The following is a 24568-nucleotide window of genomic DNA, read 5'->3' as shown; positions in this document are numbered from 1 at the left end:
CTGTTCTACCAACAGCCCACTGATAAGTTTCAGGAATGCAGTGAGACACAGCAATAACTACCCTGTGCATGTACACTCTGACTGCAACTGTGTAAAAAGACGTGACTATTTATTTGAGAAAAAAATTGGAAAGTAATATATTAAAATAGAGGTAGTTTTGTTAGCCAAAAGAACTCTGGCAAAAACAAAAAAATAAATAATTTTTTAAACTAAGGTAGTTTTGGAAAAATAGTGGGGTCATTTTTTTTCTTTCAAATTGTATTTAACAGCATTCTTATGCTAATCTTTTCTTTTTTATTTTAAAGAAAAGCTTAGAAAAAGAAATCCTCAGACAGCCCAGCCATTTCCTTAAGGTTCCAGTGAAGCAAGGGCATGGGGAAGATCCCCGCAGGACAGCTTGCCCTTGTAGTTACCCTTCCTCCCCCACCACTTGCAACGGACTACTCCTCTCAGGATCCCCACTAGATGCCATTAAAGTCCTTTTCCAAAGGAATGGCACCTGCCATCACATTTGGACAGTGCATTATACGGATAAGTACAGCTGCAATGGACTCACTTCTGTTCCCCACCACGTATTGATAGTGATTTCTCCTGATAAGGAGGATGGAGACATGAGAGAAAGAATCAAAGGGGCCTCAACAACTAGTCTCAGATATTATTTCAAAGTAATATAAAAATGTAACTACATTCTTATTTACTGTTGGCCAAGCAAAACTGTTTCTGGGATTGGGTTCTTAGTAGCATAATCCTTCCATTTAAAAACGAATTGAGGGCCAGGGAAGTGGCTCACGCCTGTAATCCCAGCACTTTGGGAGACCGAGGTGGGTGGATCACCTGAGGTCAGGGGTTCAAGGAGAGCCTGGCCAACATGGCAAAACACCGTGTCTCTACTAAAAATACAAAAATTAGCCGGGTGAGCTGGTGGGCGCTTGTAATCCCAGCTACTTGGGCGGCTGAGGCAGAATCACTTGAACACAGGTGGTGGAGGTTGCAGTGAGCCGAGACTGTACCACTGCACTCCAGCCTGGGCAACAGAGTGAGACTCCAGTCTCGAAAAAAAAAAATGAATTGAGGGAGGGGTGGCAGGAGGGAGGTGAGGGTAGTTATAAAAGAGCAATACAAGAGTTACTTGTGATACCAGAACTGTTCAATATCTTGACTGTGGTGGTAGACACATTAACCAACACAGGTGATAAAACTACAGAGAACTTAATACACATACAAGTGAAACTGGAGAAATCTGAGTAAAACTGGTAGATTGCATGAATGTCAACATTCTAGCTGTGATATAATCTGTGCCTAATGATAGCAGAGAAAGTTTTTATGTGGCTGCCATCACTACAGACATATTTGAGCATAGAGTTTTGCTGAACACTGGTTCATCTGAACTTTCCCGTATGTCCCTAAAGCTTAAATCTGCCATTCTGAACTACAAAACAACATATAATTTGTGTTTACAATCCATTCCCCAAATACTGGGCATTTCAACTATTCCCACAATATCATGGATGACAGAAGGTCTTGGTGCAGAAAGGAGCTGATATTTTAGTTATTTTCTTGGTGCAGAAAGGAGTTGATATTTTAGTTCTTTTCTTGCAACCCCTTCTATTATTGAAGGTCTTCAGCACAAAGCAAGCCATTAATCCTTAAAACAGCCAGAGAAGGCCGGGCGTGGTGGCTCAAGCCTGTAATCCCAGCACTTTGGGAGGCCAAGATGGGCAAATCACGAGGTCTGGAGATCGAGACCATCCTGGCTAACATGGTGAAACCCTGTCTCTACTAAAAAATACAAAAAACTAGCCGGGCGAGGTGGCGGGCGCCTGTAGTCCCAGCTACTCCGGAGGCTGAGGCAGGAGAATGGCGTAAACCCGGGAGGCAGAGCTTGCAGTGAGCTGAGATCCGGCCACTGCACTCCAGCCTGGGCGACAGAGCAAGACTCCGTCTCAAAAAAAAAAAAAAAAGCCAGAGAAAGCAGGCACTTACCAAACCATGAATCTACGTTTTGATTATCTCCTTCATCATCCAAGGATGAAAAATTGATGAAGTCCGAGGGGGCATCATAGGAATAAGAGCTTTTAACTTGTGACATTGTCTCCCACTTAGCGCAGAAGAGCAGGTTTTTCCCAGTATTTGTACCACTTTTCTCAGCAGGTCACCTTCTGAGGAAAGAAATGATTGCACATAAATCTAAGTAAATTCCCATCATTACTGAGGAAAGAAATGTTTGCACATAAATCTAAGTAAATTCCCATCATTACTTTGGTTTTACTATCACGGTGGTAATTTTACAAACCACCTAGAATTTACTGAAAATAGCCTTACTTTGTCCAATCAACCTAAAATTTAGTTTTTCAGGTAACTTAAAGATACTCCTTGAGGTAAATATGTTTGGAATTAGAAAGAAGTGGGCCAGACACAGTGGCTCATGTCTGTAATCCCAGCACTTTGGGAGGCAGGAGGACCACATGAGACCAGGAGTCCAAGTCCAGCCTACAAAACATAGAGAGAACCTGTCTCTAAATAAATAAAAATTATCTGTAAATATAACAGTTGACCCTGTCTCTAAAAAGATAAAAATTGTCTCTAAGTAGTTGACACTATCTCTAAAAAAATAAAAATTATCTGTAAGTAATCAGCAAATATAAAGAAAAACCAAAAAGAAAAAATTAAAATTAAAAATTAAATTTAGGCTGGGCACGGTGGCTCACGCCTGTAATCCCAGCACTTCAGGAGGCCGAGGCGGGTGGATCACCTGAGGTCAGGGGTTCAAGACCAGCCTGGCCAACATGGCAAAACCTCATCTTTACTTAAAAAATACAAAACATTAGCTGGGCGTGGTGGCAGGAGCCTATAATTCCAGCTACTCGGGAGGGTAAGGCAGGAGAATTGCTTGAACCTGGGAGACGAAGGTTGCAGTGAGCTGAGATCACGCCATTGCACTCTAGCCCGGGCAACAAGGGCAAAACTCCGTCACAAAAAATAATAATAATAAATAAAAATAAAATAAATCTTAAAAACGATTTTTTTTTTTGAGATGGAGTCTCGCTCCACCTCCCGGGTTCACGCCATTCTCCTGCCTCAACCTCCCGAGTAGCTGGGACTACAGGCGCCCGCCACCACGCCCAGCTAATTTTTTGTATTTTTTTTAGTAGAGACGGGGTTTCACAGTGTTGGCCAGGATGGTCTTGATCTCCTGACCTGGGATCCACCCGCCTCGGCCTCCCAAAGTGCTAGGATTACAGGCGTGAGCCACCGCGCCCAGCCTTAAAAATGTTTTTTAAAAGGAAGAGGCAAAGTCTGATAAGTACTTACACTGTGCTAGGTGTTTTCCATTCACCATGTCATTATTTTCCCTCAATTTACCATTTTCTCATTTCTAGCCTTCTCTAGCCCAATTTATTCTCTCTCTGCCCTGAATAACCCAATTTCTAAAATACACCACTAATTTTTATGCCTACCAACCAACAGCTTATCCATCATTCAAAGTCCAGTTCAAATCTCTGTGAACTCTTTCCCAAATTCCACCTATCATACAAAATTGTTGCCTCTCCAAAGCCAATCGTGCTTTGTTTACATCTCCGCTGTAACACTTATCATGCAATTTTATGTCAAATGTGTAAATGTCTCTCCCAGTATACTCGAAGTTCCTAAAAACAAAGATAGATTTTATTTACTTGTGTATATCTCATCCATCCATCCATCCATCAAGGTACTTAACACAGTGCATTATACATAGTAAGAGCTCAATACAGTTTTGCCAAATATAAGTGGTCTTTTCTTAGAAATATTTTCAAAAAATACTATTTCTGAGTATAAAGAAGACGACTTTGAAACACACATAAGAGTCACAACATGCAGCATAGGAACAGAAGCAAGGATAAAGAAACAAGTTAAATAGGCCCCTCCCTACTCCTGCGTACGAAGTTTTGCACTCTATCCTGGGGAAACCTGTGTAGGGTTACAAGCCGATCCTAGTCAAGCCCAATCTAGTTAATTAATAAAATAGCTGAAAGTAATCTGATAAATAGCCTAAAGGCCACACTCACTGGCCAATAATTTGCCGATGAAACCCAATGAGCCATTTGTCTTCTTTTTTTTTTGAGACGGAGTCTCACTCTGTCGCCCAGGCTGGAGTGCAGTGGCATGATCCTGGCTCACCACAACTTTCGCCTTCTGGGTTCAAGCAATTCTCCTGCCTCAGTCTCCTGAGTAGCTGGAATTACAGGCACCCATAGCCACACCTGGCTAATTTTTTGTTTTTAGTAGAGACAGGATTTCACCATGTTGGCCAGGCTGGTCTCAAACTCCTGACCTCAAATGATCCACCCGCCTCAGCCTCCCAAGTGTGGGCCACTGCGCCTGGACAGCCATTTGTTTTTATCTAGGAAACAACATGTACTCAAAAGTATCTGTACCTTAGAAGGGAGGTAGATGCCAGTAATCACCTGAATAAATGTTTATTTAAATTAATACCTTTCTAGTGGGGTGCAGTGGCTCACGCCTGTAATCCCAGCAGTTTGAGAGGCCAGGGCAGATGGATCACCTGAGGTCAGGAGTTTGAGACCAGCCTGGCCAACATGGTGAAACCCATCTCTACTAAAAACACAAAAAAATTAGCCGGGCATGGTGGCACGTGCCTGTAATCCCAGCTACTTGGGAGGTTGAAACAGGAGAATCTCTTGAACCCGGGAGGGCAGAGGCTGCAGTGAGCCGAGATCGTGCCACTACACTCCAGCCTGGGTGACAGGGCGACACTCTGTCTCAAAAAAAAAAAAAAAGTTAATTAACACCTTTCTTTAAACCCTTATTATACAAATGCATGCTCATTAAAAAAAAAAAAGGACAAAAAGCTGTTATTTTAAAAAAAAATAGGCTGGGGGAAAAAAAAATAGGCCAGACACGATGGCTCACGCCTATAATCCCAACACTTTGGGAGGCCTATGCAGGTGGATCTCCTGAGGTCAGGAGTTCAGAGACCAGACTGGCCAACAAGGTGAAACCCTGTCTCTACTAAAGATACAAAAATTAGCTTGGCATGGTAGCAGGTACCTGTAACCCCAGCCACTTGGGAGGCTGAGGCATAGGAATCCCTTGAACGCAGGCGGCGGAGGTTGCAGTAAGCACTGCACTCCAGCCTGGGCGACAAGAGCGAAACTCTGGCTCAAAAATAAATAAATAATAAATAAATAAACCTATAATGCTACACTATTCCAGATGTCTTCTCCCTCTTATATATAAACTATTATTTTTTAAATGAATGATTAACAGTTTGAATCTGCTTCAAATATTATGAATATTCTTGCATGTCAATAAATATAGACATATCAATTAATGGCTGTAGCTGTTCCATAATTACTTATCCTTGATTTTCACCCTTTTTCCAATATTTTCACTTTAGATATTGCTAAAGCATCATCCTCGTAGCTAAATTTCTGTACACATCCATAATTCTTCCCTTAAGATAAATCTTAAGAGGTGGAACTGCTGGGTCAAAGCTCTTGACACATACTGTGAAAATGTCCCTCAGAAGAAAACCACCCACTTACATTACCAGGAGTGTGCCAGTTCCCCAAACCCTCCCCAACTCTGGGCACTGCAGTGCTCATTTTCTCTAAACTATACCACATAAGCTATCCACTGAGATAAATCATTAGATTAGTTACCCCCAACCTACATAGCCACTCAGTGGTTTGGCCAGCATTTCACAGCTTCTCTCAGTGGACTAGGGCAATTCAGAAAGTACTTCTGGGCGCCAGGCATGGTGGCTCATGCCTGTAATCCCAGCACTTTGGGAGGACAAGGCGGGTGGATTACCTGAGGTCAGGAATCTGAGAACAGCCCAGCCAACAAGGTGAAACCCCGTCTCTACTAAAAATACAAAAATTAACCAGGGGTGGTGGCTGCACCTGTAGTTCCAGCTACTTGGTGAGAATCACTTCAACCTGGGAGGCCGCAGTGAGCCCAGATCGCACCACTGCACTCCACCCTGGGGGCCAGAGCCAGACTCTGTCTCAAAAAAATAAAATAAAATAAAATAAAATAAATCAATAAAAATAATGTAATTCTGGTCCTTATAGTGTCTCAGAAATATCTGTTGTTGTTGGTTTTTTTTGTTGTGTTTTGTTTCTCTTTTTTGTGACGGAGTCTCCTCTATTACCCAGGCTGGAGTACAATTGCGCCATCTAGGCTCACTGCAAGCTCCGCCTCCTGGGTTCATGACATTCTCCTGCCTCAGCCTCCCGACTGACTACAGGTGCCTGCCACCACGCCCGGCTAATTTTTTGTATTTTTAGTAGAGACAGGATTTCTCAGTGTCAGCTCGTGATCTGCCTGCCTCGGCCTCCCAAAGTGCTGGGACTACAGGCGTGAGCCACCGCGCCCGGCCTTTGTTTTTTGTTTTTGTTTTGTTTTGTTTGGAGACGGTGTCTTGCTCTGTCGCCCAGGCTAGAGTGTGGTGGCACGATCTTGGCTCACTGCAACCTCCACCTCCTGGGTTCAAGCAATTTTCTTCCCTCAGCCTCCCGAGTAGCTGGGGTTACAGGCGTGTGCCACCACGCCCAGCTAATTTTTGTATTTTTAGTAGAGATGGGGTTTCACCATGTTGGCCAGGCTGGTCTCGAATTCCTGACCTCAGGTGATCTGCCCGCCTCGGCCTCCCAAAGTGCTGGGATTACAGGTATAAGCAACTGCACCCAGCCAGAAACATTTGTTATAACAAATATTTCGTTTATTCAGTGATATCAATCTAGACCCCAGAGAATGTCATCTTCCCATGGTCTCTCCTATGTTCACCGAAGCCAGAATTCCACAAGTATCTTTGTAACAATGCTCTAATTGAGGTACTTAGCATAGAAACATGATATTTTAGAATTGGGAAGAAACTTTGATTGACACCTAATCTTTGCAGGCTATAAGATATTAATTTAAAGCAAAAAGGGATTCTCCATGATCACACAACAAAAATCCTAAGGATCATGGTAAAAACAGTTACCAGAGGTGTTCATTACATGCCAGGTGCCATGATGTACTAAATATGTATTCTTTCTGATAATCAGAACAATCCTGTAAAGCAGCAATTATTCCCATCCTAAAAGATCAGAAAGATTAAATGACTTGCCCAGTATCACACAGTTACAAAAAAACAGAGCCAGATCTAGACCTCAGGCTCCTGACTTCAACACAATGTTCTTTCTACACCCTTCTGCCCTCTTACCTTGTGAATTAAAGAAGTGTGTTCGTGAAGTTAAGCTCTCTATTTGCATAGAAAAGAATATGTATTTATTTCCAAGTAAATCCATTCTCCACAGTCTTCTGTCTGGAATAGGGGTTCTTTAGTATCCCCATTCTGAATTTTCCTCTCACTTCCATTTCTACTTTCATTATTCAGCTTAACTCAATAAGCTTTTTGCCAGTGATTCACAACAGTGTGTATTTGCTAGGGGCCATAAGCTGTAGGCTTAAAGATACCTGGGTTCCTTTCTCAGTAACATTCAAGTATGACACTCTATATCCTCACACAAAAAGTAAATGTAAGCAGCCAGGTGCGGTGGTTCACACCTGTAACCCCGGCACTTTGGGAGGCTGAGACAGGTGGATCACGAGGTCAGGAGATTGAGACCATCCTGGCTAACACGGTGAAACCCCGTCTCTACTAAAAAATACAAAAAACTAGCCAGGCGAGGTAATACAAAAAACTAGCAGGCGCCTGTAGTCCCAGCTACTCAGGAGGCTGAGGCGGGAGAATAGTGTGAACCTGGGAGGCAGAGCTTGCAGCGAGCCAAGATCGCGCCACTGCACTCCAGCCTGGGAGGCAGTGAGAGACTCTGTCTCAAAAAAAAAAATAAGAAAATAAGTATATGTAGTCCTGGACACAAAGGAACTTAACATCTACATAGACACTAAAGTCCTATCATACACAATAAATAAGACAGTTTGTTTAAATTATACAGTATGAGGCCGGGCGCGGTGGCTCAAGCCTGTAATCCCAGCACTTTGGGAGGCCGAGACGGGCGGATCACGAGGTCAGGAGATCGAGACCATCCTGGCTAACACGGTGAAACCCCGTCTCTACTAAAAAATACAAAAACTAGCCGGGCGAGGTAGCGGGCGCCTGTAGTCCCAGCTACTCCGGAGGCTGAGGCAGGAGAATGGCGTGAACCCGGGAGGCGGAGCTTGCAGTGAGCTGAGATCCGGCCACTGCACTCCAGCCTGGGCGACACAGCGAGACTCCGTCTCAAAAATAAAATAAAATAAAATAAATTATACAGTATGAACTCTAAGTATAGAGAATTAAAAATTAACATGGCTGAAGTCAAGGTATGATTAAATATTTTTCATTGACCATGACCAAAACAGTAGTAAGTACATTAAAATGGAAGTTACCTCCTTGATAGCCACTTTCCAAGCTTGGGGTAGCCATGGGGCAGTTCTGGCCAATGAGAACTAAGTTAAGAATCTGAGGCCGGGCACGGTGGCTCACGCCTGTAATCCCAGCACTTTGGGAGGCTGAGGCGGGCGGATCACAAGGTCAGGAGATCAAGACCACGGTGAAACCCCGTCTCTACTAAAAACACAAAAAATTAGCCGGGCACGGTGGCGGGCGCCTGTAGTCCCAGCTACTCAGGAGGCTGAGGCAGGAGAATGGCGTGAACCCGGGAGGCGGAGCTTGCAGTGAGCCGAGATCGCGCCACTGCACTCCAGCCTGGGCGACAGAGCGAGACTCCGTCTCAAAAAAAAAAAAAAAAAAAAAAAAAAAAAAAAAAAAAATCTGCTGAGGGATTCCTAGGAAAATTTTTTCTTTCCTGAAAACAGCTATAGCCCTATTCCTTCCCTTTCCCTTCATCCTTCTTCTTGCCTTGAAGGCAAGCTGGAGCTATGGCAGTCATCTAGTATACATGAGTAGATGGCCAAGAGAATAATAAACATAAGCCTTAATATCAATGAGCTAATGACTATTAAAGATCAAATATCAGCTACTATATACCTCTAGGCTTCTGGTGTTTTTTTCAATTTTCCATGTCCTGCTAAACAGATTTCTTATAATAAAAAAAATAGGCCAGGCACAGTGGCTCATGCCTGTAATCCCAGCACTTTGGGAGGCCAAGGGCAGGCGGATCACCTGAGATCAGGAGTTCGAGACGAGCCTCGCCAACATAGTGAAACCCTGTCTCTAATAAAAATACAAAAATTAGCTGGGTATGGTGGCAGGTGCCTGTAATCCCAGATACTCAGGAGGCTGAGGCAGGAGAATCGTTTGAACCCAGGAGGCGAAGGTTGCAGTGAGCTGAGATCACGCCATTGCACTCCAGCCTGGGCGACAAGAGTAAGACTTCATCTCAGAAAATAATAATTTTTGAATAAACCATTATAGTCACATTTTCTGTCACCTGTAGTCAAAAGCAATCCCAACTAACAGAAGTCCAGAATGCCCTCTCTGGCATTTACCACATGTATGTTACAATAGGCAAGTCACTAACTCTCTGCCTACCTTCTTAGCATAACCAAATAAGAAGGTACTTCAAGTGCTATGAAATACACTATCGTAAGGTAGTATCACTGCTGATACCTTTCCTCTCCTTGACCACATTTCTATTCAAAGGATTTTTCAGTGAAAGATTCCACAGTGACTGACTGTTTTAAAAACGCCTTGCTGCAAGGAGGAAATTTTCCTTTTCTTGTGAACAAATATGCTAGAAGACATGGGAAAATCTTGGATTCCCATGATCTTAATGCCTAACTCAGGTCACTGGGAACACTTCCCAGGCATGAATGTAATGAAGACGACTAAAGCTGGGGGAAGGAAGAGGCAGGAATGTAATATGCAGCAACCCCACTTAGCCACAAAACCATGATTCCACCAAAGCATGATGCTGAAAACTACCTGTAAAGTGTTCAAATGTAACCCTTCACATCCTTTTTTCTTTCTTTTTCATCTCTGTTTTTTAAAGACATAGGGTCTTGCTATGTTGCTCAGACTAGACTCGAACTCCTGGGCCCAAAGGATCCTCCCTCCTCAACCTCCTAAGTAGCTGGGCATGGTGGTGTGTGTCTGTAGTCCCATCTAGTCAGGAGGCTGAGGTGGGAGGATCATTTGAGTCCAGGAGTTCGAGGCCACAGTGACCCATGATTGCACCACTGCACTCCAGCCTGAGCAACAGAGTGAGATTCTGTCTCTCAAAAGACAACAACAGGCCGGGCGCGGTGGCTCAAGCCTGTAATCCCAGCACTTTGGGAGGCCGAGACGGGCGGATCACAAGGTCAGGAGATCGAGACCATCCTGGCTAACACGGTGAAACCCCGTCTCTACTAAAAAAAATACAAAAAAACTAGCCGGGCGTGGTGGCGGGCGCCTGTAGTCCCAGCTACTCAGGAGGCTGAGGCAGGAGAATGGCATAAACCCAGGAGGCGGAGCTTGCAGTGAGCTGAGATCCGGCCACTGCACTCCAGCCTGGGCGACAGAGCAAGACTCCGTCTCAAAAAAAAAAAAAAAAAAGACAACAACAACAACAACAAAATAGTTAAGCAGTATTTATTTCCCTAGATCTATGTTTGCAGCCCAAAAGAAAGTGAGCTTTCTGGAATTTTTATTAAATATTCGTGACAAGCAATAATTGTCTAATCTCTTGATTTGAGGAAATAATCCTTCCCATTTATGTGGCCTATAAATTGACTATTAGCCAAAGTTACATATTCTCTTTCTAATATTTCTATATAGAATTATCAGCCTGGCCAACATGGTGAAACCCCATCTTTCTACTAAAAATACAAAAATTAGCTGAGTGTGGTGGCACATGCCTGTAATCCCAGCTACTTGGGAGGCTAAGCTAGGAGAATCGTTGAATGCAGGAGGCAGAGGTTGCAGTGAGCCAAGATCATGCCACTGCACTCCAGCCTGGGCGGTAGAGTGAGACTCCGTCTCAAAAATAAATAAATAAATAAATAAATAGCCGGGCACAGTGGCTCACGCCTGTAATCCCAGCACTTTGGGAGGCCAAGGCGGGCGGATCACAAGGTCAAGAAATCGAGACCATCCTGGCCAACGTGGTGAAACCCCATCTCTACTAAAAATACAAATATTAACTGGGCGTCATGGTGTGCACCTGTAGTCCCAGCTACTTGGGAGGCTGAGGCAGGAGAATTGCTTGAACTCGAGAGGCGGAGGTTCCAGTGAGGGAAGATTGTGCCATTGCACTCCAGCCTGGCGACGAAGTGAGACTCCGTCTCAAAAAAAAATTAATTAAAAAAATTAAAAATAAATAAACAAATAATATTTCTATATAGAACTAAAAATGATTCCTGGGGCATTGACTTAATAAAAGGGTATATCGGCTGGGCGCGGTGGCTCAAGCCTGTAATCCCAGCACTTTGGGAGGCCGAGACGGGCGGATCACGAGGTCAGGAGTTCCAGACCATCCTGGCTAACACGGTGAAACCCGTCTCTACTAAAAAATACAAAAAGCTAGCCGGGCGAGGTGGCGGGCGCCTGTAGTCCCAGCTACTTGGGAGGCTGACGCAGGAGAATGGTGTAAACCCGGGAGGCGGAGCTTGCAGTGAGCTGAGATCTGGCCACTGCACTCCAGCCCGGGCGACAGAGCGAGACTCCGTCTCAAAAAATAAAATAAAATAAAATAATAAAAATAAAAGGGTATATAAATTTGAAAAAGTTAAAAATAAAAACAGCTATTAACTTTTTTCTTTTTTTTTTTTTTTTGAGACAGAGTTTCATTCTTGTTGCCCAGGCTGGAGTGCAGTGGCACAATCTCGGCTCACTTCAACCTCTGCCTCCTGGGTTCATGCGATTCTCCTGCCTCAGCCTCCTGAGTAGCTGGGATCACAGGCACCCGCCACCACGCCCAACTAACTTTTTGTATTTTTAGTAGAGAGGGGGTTTCACCAACTTGGCCAGGCTGGTCTTGAACTCCTGACCTCAAGTGATCCACCCACCTCAGCCTCCCAAAGTGCTGGGATTACAGGCATAAGCCACCACGCCTGGCCAACAGCTATTACTTAATGAGCACTTACAACATGCCAGACACTGATGACAGTATCTTAAATGTACTAACTCACTAAATCCTCACAATAATCCTATAAAGTAGGTACTATTATTATTTTCATTCTATAATGAGGGACTTGAGGCACAGAGAGATTTACTACTTATTCGTAGTCATGCAGCTAAGAAGCAGTAAAGCCAGGATTCCAAACGGAATAGACCCTGAAGGTGGTGTTCTTATCCACTACCTGTCATATTTATTTAAAAATGGACATTTAAATAGATAAATAACAAATGTCATGGAGCAAGAGACAATAACTTCCAAATACTGTCTACTGTAGGCAAGGCACCTTACCAGACACTTCACATAAATCATCTCATTTAAACTGCATTAACAATATAGACGATAGATCGATGTCTTTATAAATAGATGCTACCATCACCATTTTATGAACAAGGAAACAAGCTCAGAGAAGTTACGCTATTCCAAGATCATCAAACTAATACATAGCAGTGTCGAGTTTTAAAAGACCAGGTCTGTAGGATTCCAAAATCTGAGGTCTCTCTAATGCACAAGTTTTCCTATAAACATTGCTTCAAAAAGGAGGAATGTAAACAAATCGTATGATCCTGTTCAACAAAGACAAACTGCTCTTTTCGAAACCTAAGCTTCCCTGAAATGCTCATAAAGAAAACTTGAGCAAATTACAAATCTTGTTCTAAATTTATTTGGAAAGCTCTGATCTGAATCTTCCCATAAAATTTTTTTTAAATCCCTTTATTCCTTTTTTTCTAAGTGTACTTTTGCAAATAAAGTTTTTCCTCTATATAAGATGGAGGTTAGATAAAACTTCAGTGATATTCTAGAGTAAAGAGACTATGAAGAGGGTTCAAGCAGCAGAAGAAAGGTGTCCTCTGAGGTCTAAGACTACATTTGATTAGTGGTGGACAAAAGGCGAGGGGTGCAAACCTAAGTACACTTAATGTTTAAGTGAAATTTTAAAAACAAAATATTATTTTCCTAACATGATCTATTTTTTTAAAAAGCTTCTTTTAAGCTATATTTTGGTCTAGAATGGCCAACTCAGGAGACCATCCCCTCTCCCTGGAAAAACAGAATAAATAAATACATATCCATTGAGAAGTCTGACTCTCTTCAATGAAGGCTGATAGCACAAGTACATCAAGAAAACCAAAAGTTATCTACTGGGTCATTTCGGTTTCACGACACTACCTCCCCCAGAAATAATAAACATTAGGATGTGAAACCTATCAAAATTAAAGTCCACAGGGCCTAGTGGGAAATGGAACAGGCCAGAGCCAAAGGCAGCTGTTTAAATGAGAGAGCCCCAGGCATGGTGGGAACTGGATGCCTTCCTGCGCCCCTTAATCAAGATTGAATTTCTGTCAACAGGTCTCACAAAAAAAAAAAAGCACATGCGTCAACCACATTCCACCAAGCAAATCAAGCTGCCAAGCAAGAGAATTAGCTTCACATTTCAAAATTATCTGAATCGATCACAGTTTCAAATTCTTGCAAAACTAGAAAGACTCTGTTGTATGACCAATATTAATGACCAATTAATGACCAATATTCCTACAAAGACCCAAGGAAAAAGCCTATCCTGTATGCTATGAACCAATTAGGTTCCTCTAAAAACTGCCTATTCAATGTCATCCATCATGTCTTATAGCCCATTTTTGTTTCCAAAAAGCGAAGACTAAAAGGATAGATAGATAGATAGATAGATAGATAGACAGACAGACAGACAGACAGACAGAGATATAGCTGTAAAATCTCTTGGCCAGGCACAGTGACTTAGGCCTGTAACCCCAGTACTTTGGGAGGCCAGGGCGGGTGGATCACAAGGTCAGGAATTCGAGATCAGTCAGGCCAACAAGGTAAAACCCGTCTCTACTTTAGTTGAGTAAATTAGCCGGGCGTGGTGGAGACGTGCCTTTAATCCCAGCTACTCGGGAGGCTGAGGTTGCAGTGAGCTGAGATTGCGCCACTGCACTCCAGCCGGGGACACAGCGAGACTCCCTCTCAAACAACAACAAAAAAAATCTCTTCCCTCCAAGAACACACAGTTGAATGGGGGAATGCAAACGATTACAATATAGGGCTATCCTTGCTGCAAGAGGGCATAAACAGAGAGCGCTCTGAAAGTGCAGAGAAGGACAACAGGGTAGAAGAGGATCAGAGAAGGTTTCCTGATATAAGTAATACTAAAAAGACACAGACAGACCTGCAGAGTTCTACAAGCTAAGAATGAACGTTGACTTTTTCTAGGGTAAGAGATAAATGGAAGGGGAAGACAAACACAAATTAGGAAGACTGTACACAAAGCAATGTAACCTGTTCCCACATTCATCTGAAATTAACCTCCCATTGCCTCCCATCTTTCTTCACTCTCAAACCAAAAATAACCAGTCTTGACAAGCTCTATAAATCAAAAGGTGCAGGTTCAGATCGGGTGGGGGAAAGCTGCAAGAGGGTGCATTCTAAGCAGGGTAAAATAGTGGACTACCAGCTCCTAAGCAAAACAAAGACTTTGGTGTGACAGATGCTCTCAAACACCTTGCTATCCAGCCAGTGAGATATGACTTGCCTATTTCTGTTAAAGAGAAAGTCATGAGTTAAACTGGTAATGTAATAGAATAAACAGAATAAGACAAGACTTCATTAGAAGTATAGTTAGTTAAGATGGTCCCATCCCAGGCAGTGCCATTTCTCCAGGGACATCCTCTCCTACTTTCACAAGGGATAAGAGATCCTATTACATTACCACAAGTAAAATAGAGTGGAGTTATTTTCATCTTACCCAGGGAGAAAACACATACATTTTTTTTCTTGTATATAAGGGATTAGCAGCAGTCAGTAAATGGCAATATAATCCAGCATGCAATTTTTAACTGTTAATCAAAGTCACAAACTAAGTCTGAAGGAAGTTTAATGGACTTTGTGTTTCCACATTTATGTTTGCTAACTTCTATGTTGAAATTGGATCTGTTTACAGAAACAGATCTATGAAGCTTCCAAAATTGGGTCAATTTAAAATCCAAAGACAAGCCGGGCGCGGTGGCTCAAGCCTGTAATCCCAGCACTTTGGGAGGCCGAGACGGGCGGATCACGAGGTCAGGAGATCGAGACCATCCTGGCTAATACGGTGAAACCCCGTCTCTACTAAAATATACAAAAAACTAGCCGGGCGAGGTGGCAGGCGCCTGTAGTCCCAGCTACTTGGGAGGCTGAGGCAGGAGAATGGCGTGAACCCGGGAGGCGGAGCGTGCAGTGAGCTGAGATCCGGCCACTGCACTCCAGCCTGGGCGACACAGCGAGACTCTGTCTCAAAAAAAAAAAAAAAATCCAAAGACAATCCCTCACTGTCCAACACTCAGAAGTCAGCACAGGACACATGGACACTTGTTCTAATTCATCACTGTCCAGAAGCTTCAAGCAAATATATTTCCTATCATTTCTCTCCCAAACTTGTTTCATACTGCCCTTTTATAAGGGTTACAAACTCAGTTTTGCTTTAATTTATCCATAGAACTCAACAAACCACCTATGACTAATAGGACCTAGTAGAAATCAGTGATGCTGTTTATTACTAGGACAAATAATGACACAGAGCTTTGTAAAATACTAAAAGGAAATCTTAGCAGAACCACAAAGTGATCTGATATTCCAAGAGTATGAAGCTGAAAAGTGTGTAATGGTTGACAGTGGGGCTGCAGATTACAATCCTAGTCAAATGGCAGTCATTTCATTTTATAGAGATTTATACCCTTCAAAAAGTATCTGGTTTGGGGAATACACACAAACACCCAAACCCAAGAACCTAATAAAAGTATTTATTAGATGGCTTATGCCTGTAATCCCAGCACTTTGGGAGGCTGAGGCAGATGGATCACCTGAGGTCAGGAGTTCAAGATCAGCCTGGCCAACATGGCAAAACCCCATCTCTACTAAAAATACAAAAATTAGCCAGGTGTGGTGACACACCGGTAATCCTAGCTACTTGGGAGGCTGAGGCAGGAGAATCACTTGAACCAGGGAGGCAGAGGTTGCAGTAAGCTGAGATTGTGCCACTGTATTCCAGCCTGGTCGACAGAGTGAGACTGTCTCCAAAAAAAAAAAAAAGTGTTTACCTATGGATGGTGAGAGTGAAGAAGAAAGTTACAAGGTTGGAGGAAGATTTTTTTTTTTTTTTTTTTTTTTGAGACGGAGTCTCGCTCTGTCGCCCAGGCTGGAGTGCAGTGGCCGGATCTCAGCTCACGGCAAACTCCGCCTCCCGGGTTCACGCCATTCTCCCGCCTCAGCCTCCCGAGTAGCTGGGACTACAGGCGCCCGCCACCTCGCCCAGCTAGTTTTTTGTATTTTTTAGTAGAGACGGGGTTTCACCATGTTAGCCAGGATGGTCTCGATCTCCTGACCTTGTGATCCGCCCGTCTCGGCCTCCCAAAGTGCTGGGATTACAGGCTTGAGCCACCGCGCCCGGCCGGAGGAAGATTTTAAACCATGAAGCTTTTTGTATTCTTTTGATTTTTGCACCATGCAAATATATTACCTATTTTAAATTATACATTTATGCCTACGTGAATATATACTGTTTTAGGTAAATCAGCATAATCTTCCTATAAGGCAATTTGGTGTTACATGTCAAAAGTTTTAAAAATGTTTTTTGTTTCTGTTTTTGTTTGTTTGTTTTTTGAGATAGAGTCTCGTCGCTCTGTTGCCTAGGCTGCAGTAGTGCAATGGCATGACCTCTGCTCACTGCAACCTCCACCTTCCAGGTTCAAGTGATTCTTCCGCCTCAGCCTCCCAAGTAAGTGGGATTACAGGTACTCACCATCAAGCCTGGCTAATTTGTGTATTTTTAGTAAAGACAGGGTTTCACCATGTTAGCCAAGCTGGTCTTGAATTCCTGACCTCAGGTGATCTGCCCGCCTCAGCCTCTGAAAGTGCTGCGATTACAGGCATGAGCCACCACGCCCGGGCAAAAATACGCATTCTTTTAGACCAGCAATTTCACTGGGTAAAATAATATAAAGAACCAAATAATGGAATACCATATAGCCATTAAAATTATGTTGCAGAGCCGGGCGCGGTGGCTCCCGCCTGTAATCCCAGCACTTTGGGAGGCCAAAGCGGGCAGATCACGAGGTGAGGAGATCGAGACCATTCTGGCTAAGATGGTGAAACCCCATCTCTACCAAAAATACAAAAAATTAGCTGGGTGTGGTGGCGGGCACCTGTAATCTCAGCTACTCAGGAGGCTGAGGCAGGAGAATTGCTTGAACACGGGAGGCAGAGGTTGTAGTGAGCCGGGATCGTGCCACTGCACTCCAGCCTGGGTGACAATGCGAGACTCCATCTCAAAAAAAAAAAAAAAATTATGTTGCAGAAAAATTTGGCCAGGTATAGTGGCATGCACCTGTAGTTTCAGCAACGCGAGAGGCTGAGGCAGGAAGATCACCTGAGCCCAGGAGATGGAGGCTGTAGTGAGCTGTGATCACGCCACTTAAGTGCACACTCTAGCCTGGGTGACAGAGCAAGACTCTGTCTCAAAAAAACAAAAAAGAAAAGAGAAGAAAATTTATTAATGACACGGGAAAATATTCATAGCCTGATTATTAAGTCAAAAAAATTAGAGGCCTGGCGCAGCGGCTCAAGCCTGTAATCCCAGCACTTTGGAAGGCCAAGGCAGGCGGATCACAAGGTCAGGAGTTTGAGACCAGCCTGGCCAATATGGTGAAACCCTGTCTCTATTAAAAACACAAAAATAGCCGGGCGCGGTGGCTCAAGCCTGTAATCCCAGCACTTTGGGAGGCCGAGACGGGCGGATCACGAGGTCAGGAGATCGAGACCATCCTGGCTAACACGGTGAAACCCCGTCTCTACAAAAAATACAAAAAAACTAGCTGGGCGAGGTGGCGGGCGCCTGTAGTCCCAGCTACTCTGGAGGCTGAGGCAGGAGAATGGCGTAAACCTGGGAGGCAGAGCTTGCAGTGAGCTAAGATCCGGCCACTGCACTCCAGCCCGGGCGACAGAGCAAGACTCCGTCTCAAAAAAAAAAATAAAATAAAATAAAAACACAAAAATAGCCGGGCAAGGTGGCGGGTGCCTGTAATCACAGTTACTCGGGAGGCTGAAGCAGAAGAATTGCTTGAACCCGGGAGGCAGAGGTTGCATTGAGCCAGACATCGCGCCACTGCACTCCAACCTGGGAGACAGAGTAAGACACCGACTCAAAAAAAAAAAAGTTGAAAAAATTAACAAAAGATTTTAGTGTATGATTTTTTAAAAAAATTAAAGACAGTGGGCTCTCTGTATCTATGGGTTCCATGTCTGTGGATTCAATCAACTGCAGATCAAAAATATTTGGGGAAATTAAAAAACTGCAAGGCCAGGCATGGTGGCTCATGCCTATAATCCCAGCACTTTGGGAGGCAGAGGTGGGCAGATAACCTGAAGTCGGGGGTTGGTGACCAGCCTAACAAACCTGGAGAAACCCTATCTCTATTAAAAATACAAAATTAGCCGGGTATGGTGGCACATGCCTGTAATCCCAGCTACTTGGGAGGCTGAGACTGGAGAATCGCTTGAACCCGGGAGGTGGAGGTTGTGGTGAGCTGAGATCACGCCATTGCACTCCAGCCTGGGCAACAAGAGCGAAACTCCGTCTCAGAAAAAAAAAAAAATAAAACTGCATCTGTACTGCATATGTAGACTTTTTTTGAGACAGGGTCTCGTTCTGCCACCCAGGCTGGAGTGTAGTGGCACCCTCAGCTCACTGTAACCTCAAACTTCTTGGCTTAAGTGACCCTCCACCTCGGCCCCCCGAGTAGCTGGGACTACAAGTAGGTGCCACCATGCCTAGCAAAATTTTTTTATGGTTTTTTTTTTTTGTAGCGACAGGATGCCACTATGTTGCCCAGACTGGTCTCAAACTCCTGGCCTCAAGCAATCCTCCTATTTAAGACTCCCAAAGTGGTGGGATTACAGGCCTGAGCCACTATGCCCAGCCTAGACATTTTTTCTTGTCATTATTCCCTAAACAATACAGTATAACAACTATTTACATAGTATTAACATTGTATTAGGTATTATAAGTAATCTAGAGATAATTTAAAGTATATGGGAGTATGTACATAAGCTATATGCAAATACTACACATCATTTTGTATCAGGGCTTGAGCATCTGAGAATTTTGTTTTGTTTGTTTTGAGACAAGAGTCTTGTTCAGTTGCCCGGGCTGGGGTGCAATGATGAGATCTTGGCTCACTGCAGCCTCTGTCTACCAGGTTCAAGGGATTCTCCTACCTCAGTCTCCCAAGTAGGTGAGATTACAGGCGCACACCACCACACCCAGCTAATTTTTGTATTTTTAGTAGAGATGGGATTTTGCCATGTTGGCCAACCGGTCTCAAACTCTTGACCTCAGGTGATCCGCCTGCCTCAGCCTCCCAAAGTGTTGGGATTACAGGCATGAGCCACCGTACCCAGCCGCATATGAGAATTTTGATATCCTGGGAAGGTCCTAGAACCAATTCCCGATGGATATCAAGGGATGACTATACAGACACGGAAAAAAATTATAAAGAAATCTATCAAAATGCTAACCACGGTTTATCTGAGAGGTGGGATAGTGGGTGATTTTATTTTCTTTTTCATAATAAATAAATTTCCTTCCAAAATATGTGTTACTTTATAAAATTAAAGTCATTTAAACACTTACGAAGTTGATATATTAATGTTCCTTCTTCCTATGGTCACTGCCTTACCTGTGGTTTAATCAGTCTATCAGGCCTAGAGGCCTGACTGAAAGTTGCAATCTTCTCTTTCACCCCTTTTCTTAAATCTTGAAGTCTGGCAAATATGTATCAAGAACCTGGAAGAAGTAGAAAAGTGATGAAACAGTTTCCAAGTTCTCTGTAATAAAATAAAAAGGGTTAACAGGCCAGGAGCAGTGGCTCACGCCTATAATCCCAGCACTTTGGGAGCCCAAGGCATGTGGATCACTTGAGGTCAGGAGTTCAAGACCAGCCTGGCCAACATGGTGAAACGCCATCTCTACTAAAAATACAAAAATTAGGCTGGGCGCGGTGGCTCACGCCTGTAATCCTAGCACTTTGGGAGGCCAAGACAGGCAGATCACGAGGTCAGGAGATCAAGACCATCCTGGCTAACACGGTGAAACTCCGTCGCTACTAAACATACAAAAAAATTAGCTGGGTGTGGTGGCACGCGCCTGTAGTCCCAGCTACTCGGGAGGCTGAGGCAGGAGAATTGCTTGAACCTGAGAGGCAGTGGTTGCAGTGAGCCAAGACCACACCATTGCACTCCAGCCTAGGCAACAGAGCGAGACACCATCTCAAAAAAAAAAAAAACAAAAACAAAAATTAGCCAGGTGTGGTGGCAGGTCCCTATAATCCCAACTACTCGAGAGGCTGAGGTAGGAGAATTGCTTGAACAGGGGAGGCAGAAGTTGCAGTGAGCTGAAATCTCAAAAAAAAAAACAACAACAAAAAAAACTCTATATATAGTCAATTTTGCTTCCTAACTTTACCCATAGCAAAGAAAATTAAGTATGTCAAAGGGCATTTAAATCTCCCTCCTCTTTCTCCCAGAAATTCAAAGAGAATTAGGGAAGAGACCCAGAAAAAGCTGAAGGAAAATTAACCAAGAGATGTAGACAAACTCTGAACATCTCCTGGTACCTAAACAAGAAATGAAGGGCTCTCTCACATAATCCTGGACAAACTTAACTGCAATAAATTAATTTTATCAAGGTTGAAATACACAGATTTAAGCATAAGGTTGGCCAAATAAACCCTATTCAGATAATTTGAAAGTCTAAACAAAATTACCAACCTAGTTGAGTACAATCCAGTTTTTCATACCTGCAATTTTGTAGTCAATTCAGATAATGCCTTCCTGCCTACTCAATTCAACAGGTATTTAGTGGGTGATTCCTACGTACCAGGATTGTTTCAGTCCCTGTCTAACCAAACTCTTGCTTATCAAGAATTAGGCAAGAGTGGTTTTTTGAAGCACAGAAACACAAACTGGCTCTTGATCTCCCTCACCTCTAAATTGTCCGGACACTTAGAATACAAAACAGTAGAGTACTCAGATGGTGTCCTGTCTTGTTCTGATTCTCACTTGCCCATTTCAAACCATGTTTTTGTCCCCAAACATACCAAAAAACCTTTGAGTACATCACACATCTGTATATCTCATGCCAATCTGAGCACGCAGTACCCTCAAAGGACAACTAAATGGTTGAGTTACCTGAGAGCCACATAATTTTGATCCAAGAATGCCATCTTAATACTGAACTGACTCATCCAAACCAACCAGGGGGACGGACTTAAGTCTGACGTGGGGGTGGTGTAATACACTAAGGCCACAACACAAGAACATCCTTACTACAGCAGCAAATAGTCCTATTTTTGACAACATTTGATGAGTGAGAGAAGTTCAAAGAGAGGCCATAGGATGTCAAGAAAAGGTAAGGGTGAACCAGGAAGTAAACCAAGAGCTGGTCTTAAAGCAAAATCTAGGAGTCAAAAATCCTTTTCTATCCTAAGCAGGCCTGATTTGGGGAAGTCCATGTTACTGAACTACCAGAAAATTATATGTGGAAAACAAGACGTTATATGTCAAGAAAATAGGGGGTAAACCAATTCTACAATATTATAACCTGGTTTGGTTTTCCTTCCCCCTTCCAATCTATAAATGTTGAGAAAGGAAATGAGAAAGGGAATAATATCTGGTGATTCCATACAAAAAGAGAGAGCTGGACAAATATGGATAACATATAATGAATTTTAAATCCCAAATAGAAGACAACACCAAATGGCCTTAAACTCTCCCTCAATTATGTTCTCACACCATCTAATCATCTTTCTGTTTTAGACAACAGTTTTGAAATGTCCTTATTTGTGACTGACTACCCGTTTTCCTCCATCAAACGCCACACTTCCTGAGGGCAGGGCTACTGTATCACCCATTTCTCGAAATTTATCTAGATTCTGGCCCTCAGTTTCCTCCTCCTTCCTCCTTCCTCCGTTTCCGTCAAGAGGGACCAAGAATAGCACCAACTACATTGGCTTGGCGAGGAAATTAAATGAGAACGGGCACGCAGGGTACTTAGTTCAGTCAATGTTTATAACCTGTTAGCATGGTAATAATAATTATCGTTACCTTTATTAGCCGATAGCCTCCCGCAACCCCTTTTTCCCCCCGTTTCCCGGACGGACTTCACAGCAAAATCCTGTCGCCAAGAGAAGGGTGGCCCGAAGCCCCTGCTCGCACCCTGCCCCGCCTAGGCGGCGACCGAGCACCGCAACCGCCTCAGAAGCCAGGCCTACCCGCGCGAACGGCGTTGGGAGCTGGAAGGTAAACTTCAGCCGTTCTAAACTCCGGGAGGAGGGAGACCCGCGCCCCAGCTGCTTCCTCTTTTCTTCCCACGGCTCACCTAGCCTCTCCTCAGTTCTGACAACGAAGCGCCAGCCAACCCGCCGCGGGACTCATTCAGTATCGTTGAAATTTTGAACCCAGGCAGCCTAGTCGAATGCACCAATCAGAACTCCGGGAAAGCAATTTCAGGCTCCCGATTGGCCCTACAGAGCGCAGCAATACCGGAAGTCAGAAGGCGGTACCAGCGAACAACGAGGCCGGGAGTTCCTGGGAAGTGTAGTCTCCTGCGCCTGCGTGAGTCCACTGGAACAGCCCTTAGGAGTAAATTACTACGAAGACCAGAGTGCTCTGCTCCAAACTCTTTGGGAAAGGTGGTACCAACTGAAGAGGTGGAAAGTCGACTTAGATCACAGAATGGCGCGCATCCTGGACATCCCCAAGCTTTCAGGGAAGAAAACTTTATTTTTAAAAATTATTCTCGTTATGGTTGTGCATTATCCCTTAAAGGTTCAGAGGAGTTCACTCGTCTTAACATGGAGTCTCCTTCATGCAACATAGACTCGCCCGCAGCGTCCTTCCCAATCGTGCATGTGTCTTTCAAACCTTTTACTCAGGCCCTGCCCTAATCTTGTTCGTTGGGTGCTTTATCCGGTTTTATTCCCAACTGCATCCCGGCTTTATGATCCCCATGTGGTAAAAAGAAAACAAAGGCTCGGAGAAGTTGAACAAACATGTCCAAAATCACATAATAGATGGAGAAGACGGGATTCGAATGAAGAAGGTCTGTTCTTTTTATACATCACCGATAATTAGAGGCCAGGCTTCGTGGCGCTCACCTGTAATCCCAGCTACTCAGGAGGCTAAAGCAGAAGGATCCCTTGAGACCAAGAGTTCCAGGACAGCGTAGATATCATAACGAGACCACCCCCACCATCTTAATTTTTTTTAATCAATTAGAAAATAGAAGCAACAAGCACAACAAAACAACGCCCTTCATAATACCAGCAAAAGCTAAAGATTCAAAACTTTAGCCCTAGGCTGGGTGCGGTGGCTCACGCATGTAATCCCAGCACTTTGGGAGGCCGAGATAGGCAGATCATTTGAGGCGACGAGTTCGAGACCAGCCTGGCCAAAATGTTGAAACCCCCATCTCTACTAAAAGTACAAAAATTAGCCGGGCGTGCTGGCGTGGGCCTGTAATCACAGCTACTTGGGAGACTGAGGCAGGAGAATCACTTGAACCCGGGAGGTGGAGGTTGCAATGAGCCAAGATTGCACCACTGCACTCCAGCCTGGGCGACAGAGCAAGACTCTTCTCAAAACAAAACAAAAAAAAAGGTCGAGGCAATTCCAATGAAAGTCCCAGTGGGTTCTGTTCTGTAATTTGCCAAGTTAATTCTAAAGTTCCTATGGAAGAGCAAAAGCACAAGTAGTGGCATCTTGAATTTTGAAAAAGATTGGGGAAATTGACATACCAGATTTTGTACATATTAACATGAAATTATAGTAATTTTTAAAGTATGGTTCAATTAATTCACACGCACAGGGGGCAATCAGCAAAATCCAGACAGGAAAACCACAGGACAAATGATTTAGTTTATTCAAAACATAAACTGCCAGAGTTTGGTTTTGTTTTCTTTTCGTTGTTGTTGTTTTGTCTTGTTTTGTTTTGTTTTTTGAGACGGAGTTTCATTATTGTAGCCTAGGCTGGAGTGCAACGGTGCGATCTCGGCTCACTGCAAGCTCAGGCTCCCGGTTTCTCCTGCCTCAGCCTCCCAAGTAGCTGGGATTATAGGCACACACTACCACACCTGGCTAATTTTTTATATTTTTTGGTAGAGACGGGGTTTCACCATGTTGGCCAGGCTGGTCTCGAACTCTTAACCTCGGGTGATCCCCCTGCCTCACCCTCCCAAGTGCTGGGACTACAGGCGTGAGCCACCACACCTTTTGTTTTCTTTTTTAAGAGTCCTTGTGTTGTAGAGATACATAGAGATATGGTAGGGATGAAATTACTCTGGCACCTGCTTCCAAATAATTGGGAGTAGGCAGTGAAAGTAAGTAGGTGGGGATTTAGTTGAAACAAGATTAGCTACAAACTGATAATTGTTGAACCTGCTGATGGGTTCATGATACATAAATACATA

General features: G+C 43.8%; 1 protein-coding gene across 6 annotated transcripts in view; it reads right to left on the bottom strand.

The window, feature by feature from the left end:
* TPX2 (TPX2 microtubule nucleation factor) overlaps nt 1-22749 on the bottom strand; it is a 71357-nt gene extending 48608 nt beyond the window's left edge. For 2 of the 6 annotated variants that reach the window (XM_033186054.1, XM_033186049.1), the window contains exons 1-3: nt 22206-22691; nt 19781-19887; nt 1984-2159 (exon numbers count right to left, since the gene is read on the bottom strand). In XM_033186054.1, coding sequence (XP_033041945.1) covers nt 1984-2089 — 106 coding nt within the window. In that variant the 5' untranslated portion in view covers nt 2090-2159; nt 19781-19887; nt 22206-22691. Of the gene's footprint in view, nt 1-1983; nt 2160-19780; nt 19888-22205 lie in introns of all 6 variants that reach the window. The other 4 variants (XM_033186051.1, XM_033186050.1, XM_033186053.1 and 1 more) reach the window with 4 other exon arrangements.
* Between the last annotated feature and the right edge of the window lie 1819 nt (nt 22750-24568).

This window comes from Trachypithecus francoisi, unplaced genomic scaffold, assembly GCF_009764315.1.
Source record: "Trachypithecus francoisi isolate TF-2019V2 unplaced genomic scaffold, Tfra_2.0 Lachesis_group21, whole genome shotgun sequence".
Lineage (NCBI taxonomy): Eukaryota > Metazoa > Chordata > Mammalia > Primates > Cercopithecidae > Trachypithecus > Trachypithecus francoisi.
Note: the sequence above shows the minus strand (reverse complement) of the source record. Positions and strands in the feature narration are given on the sequence as shown.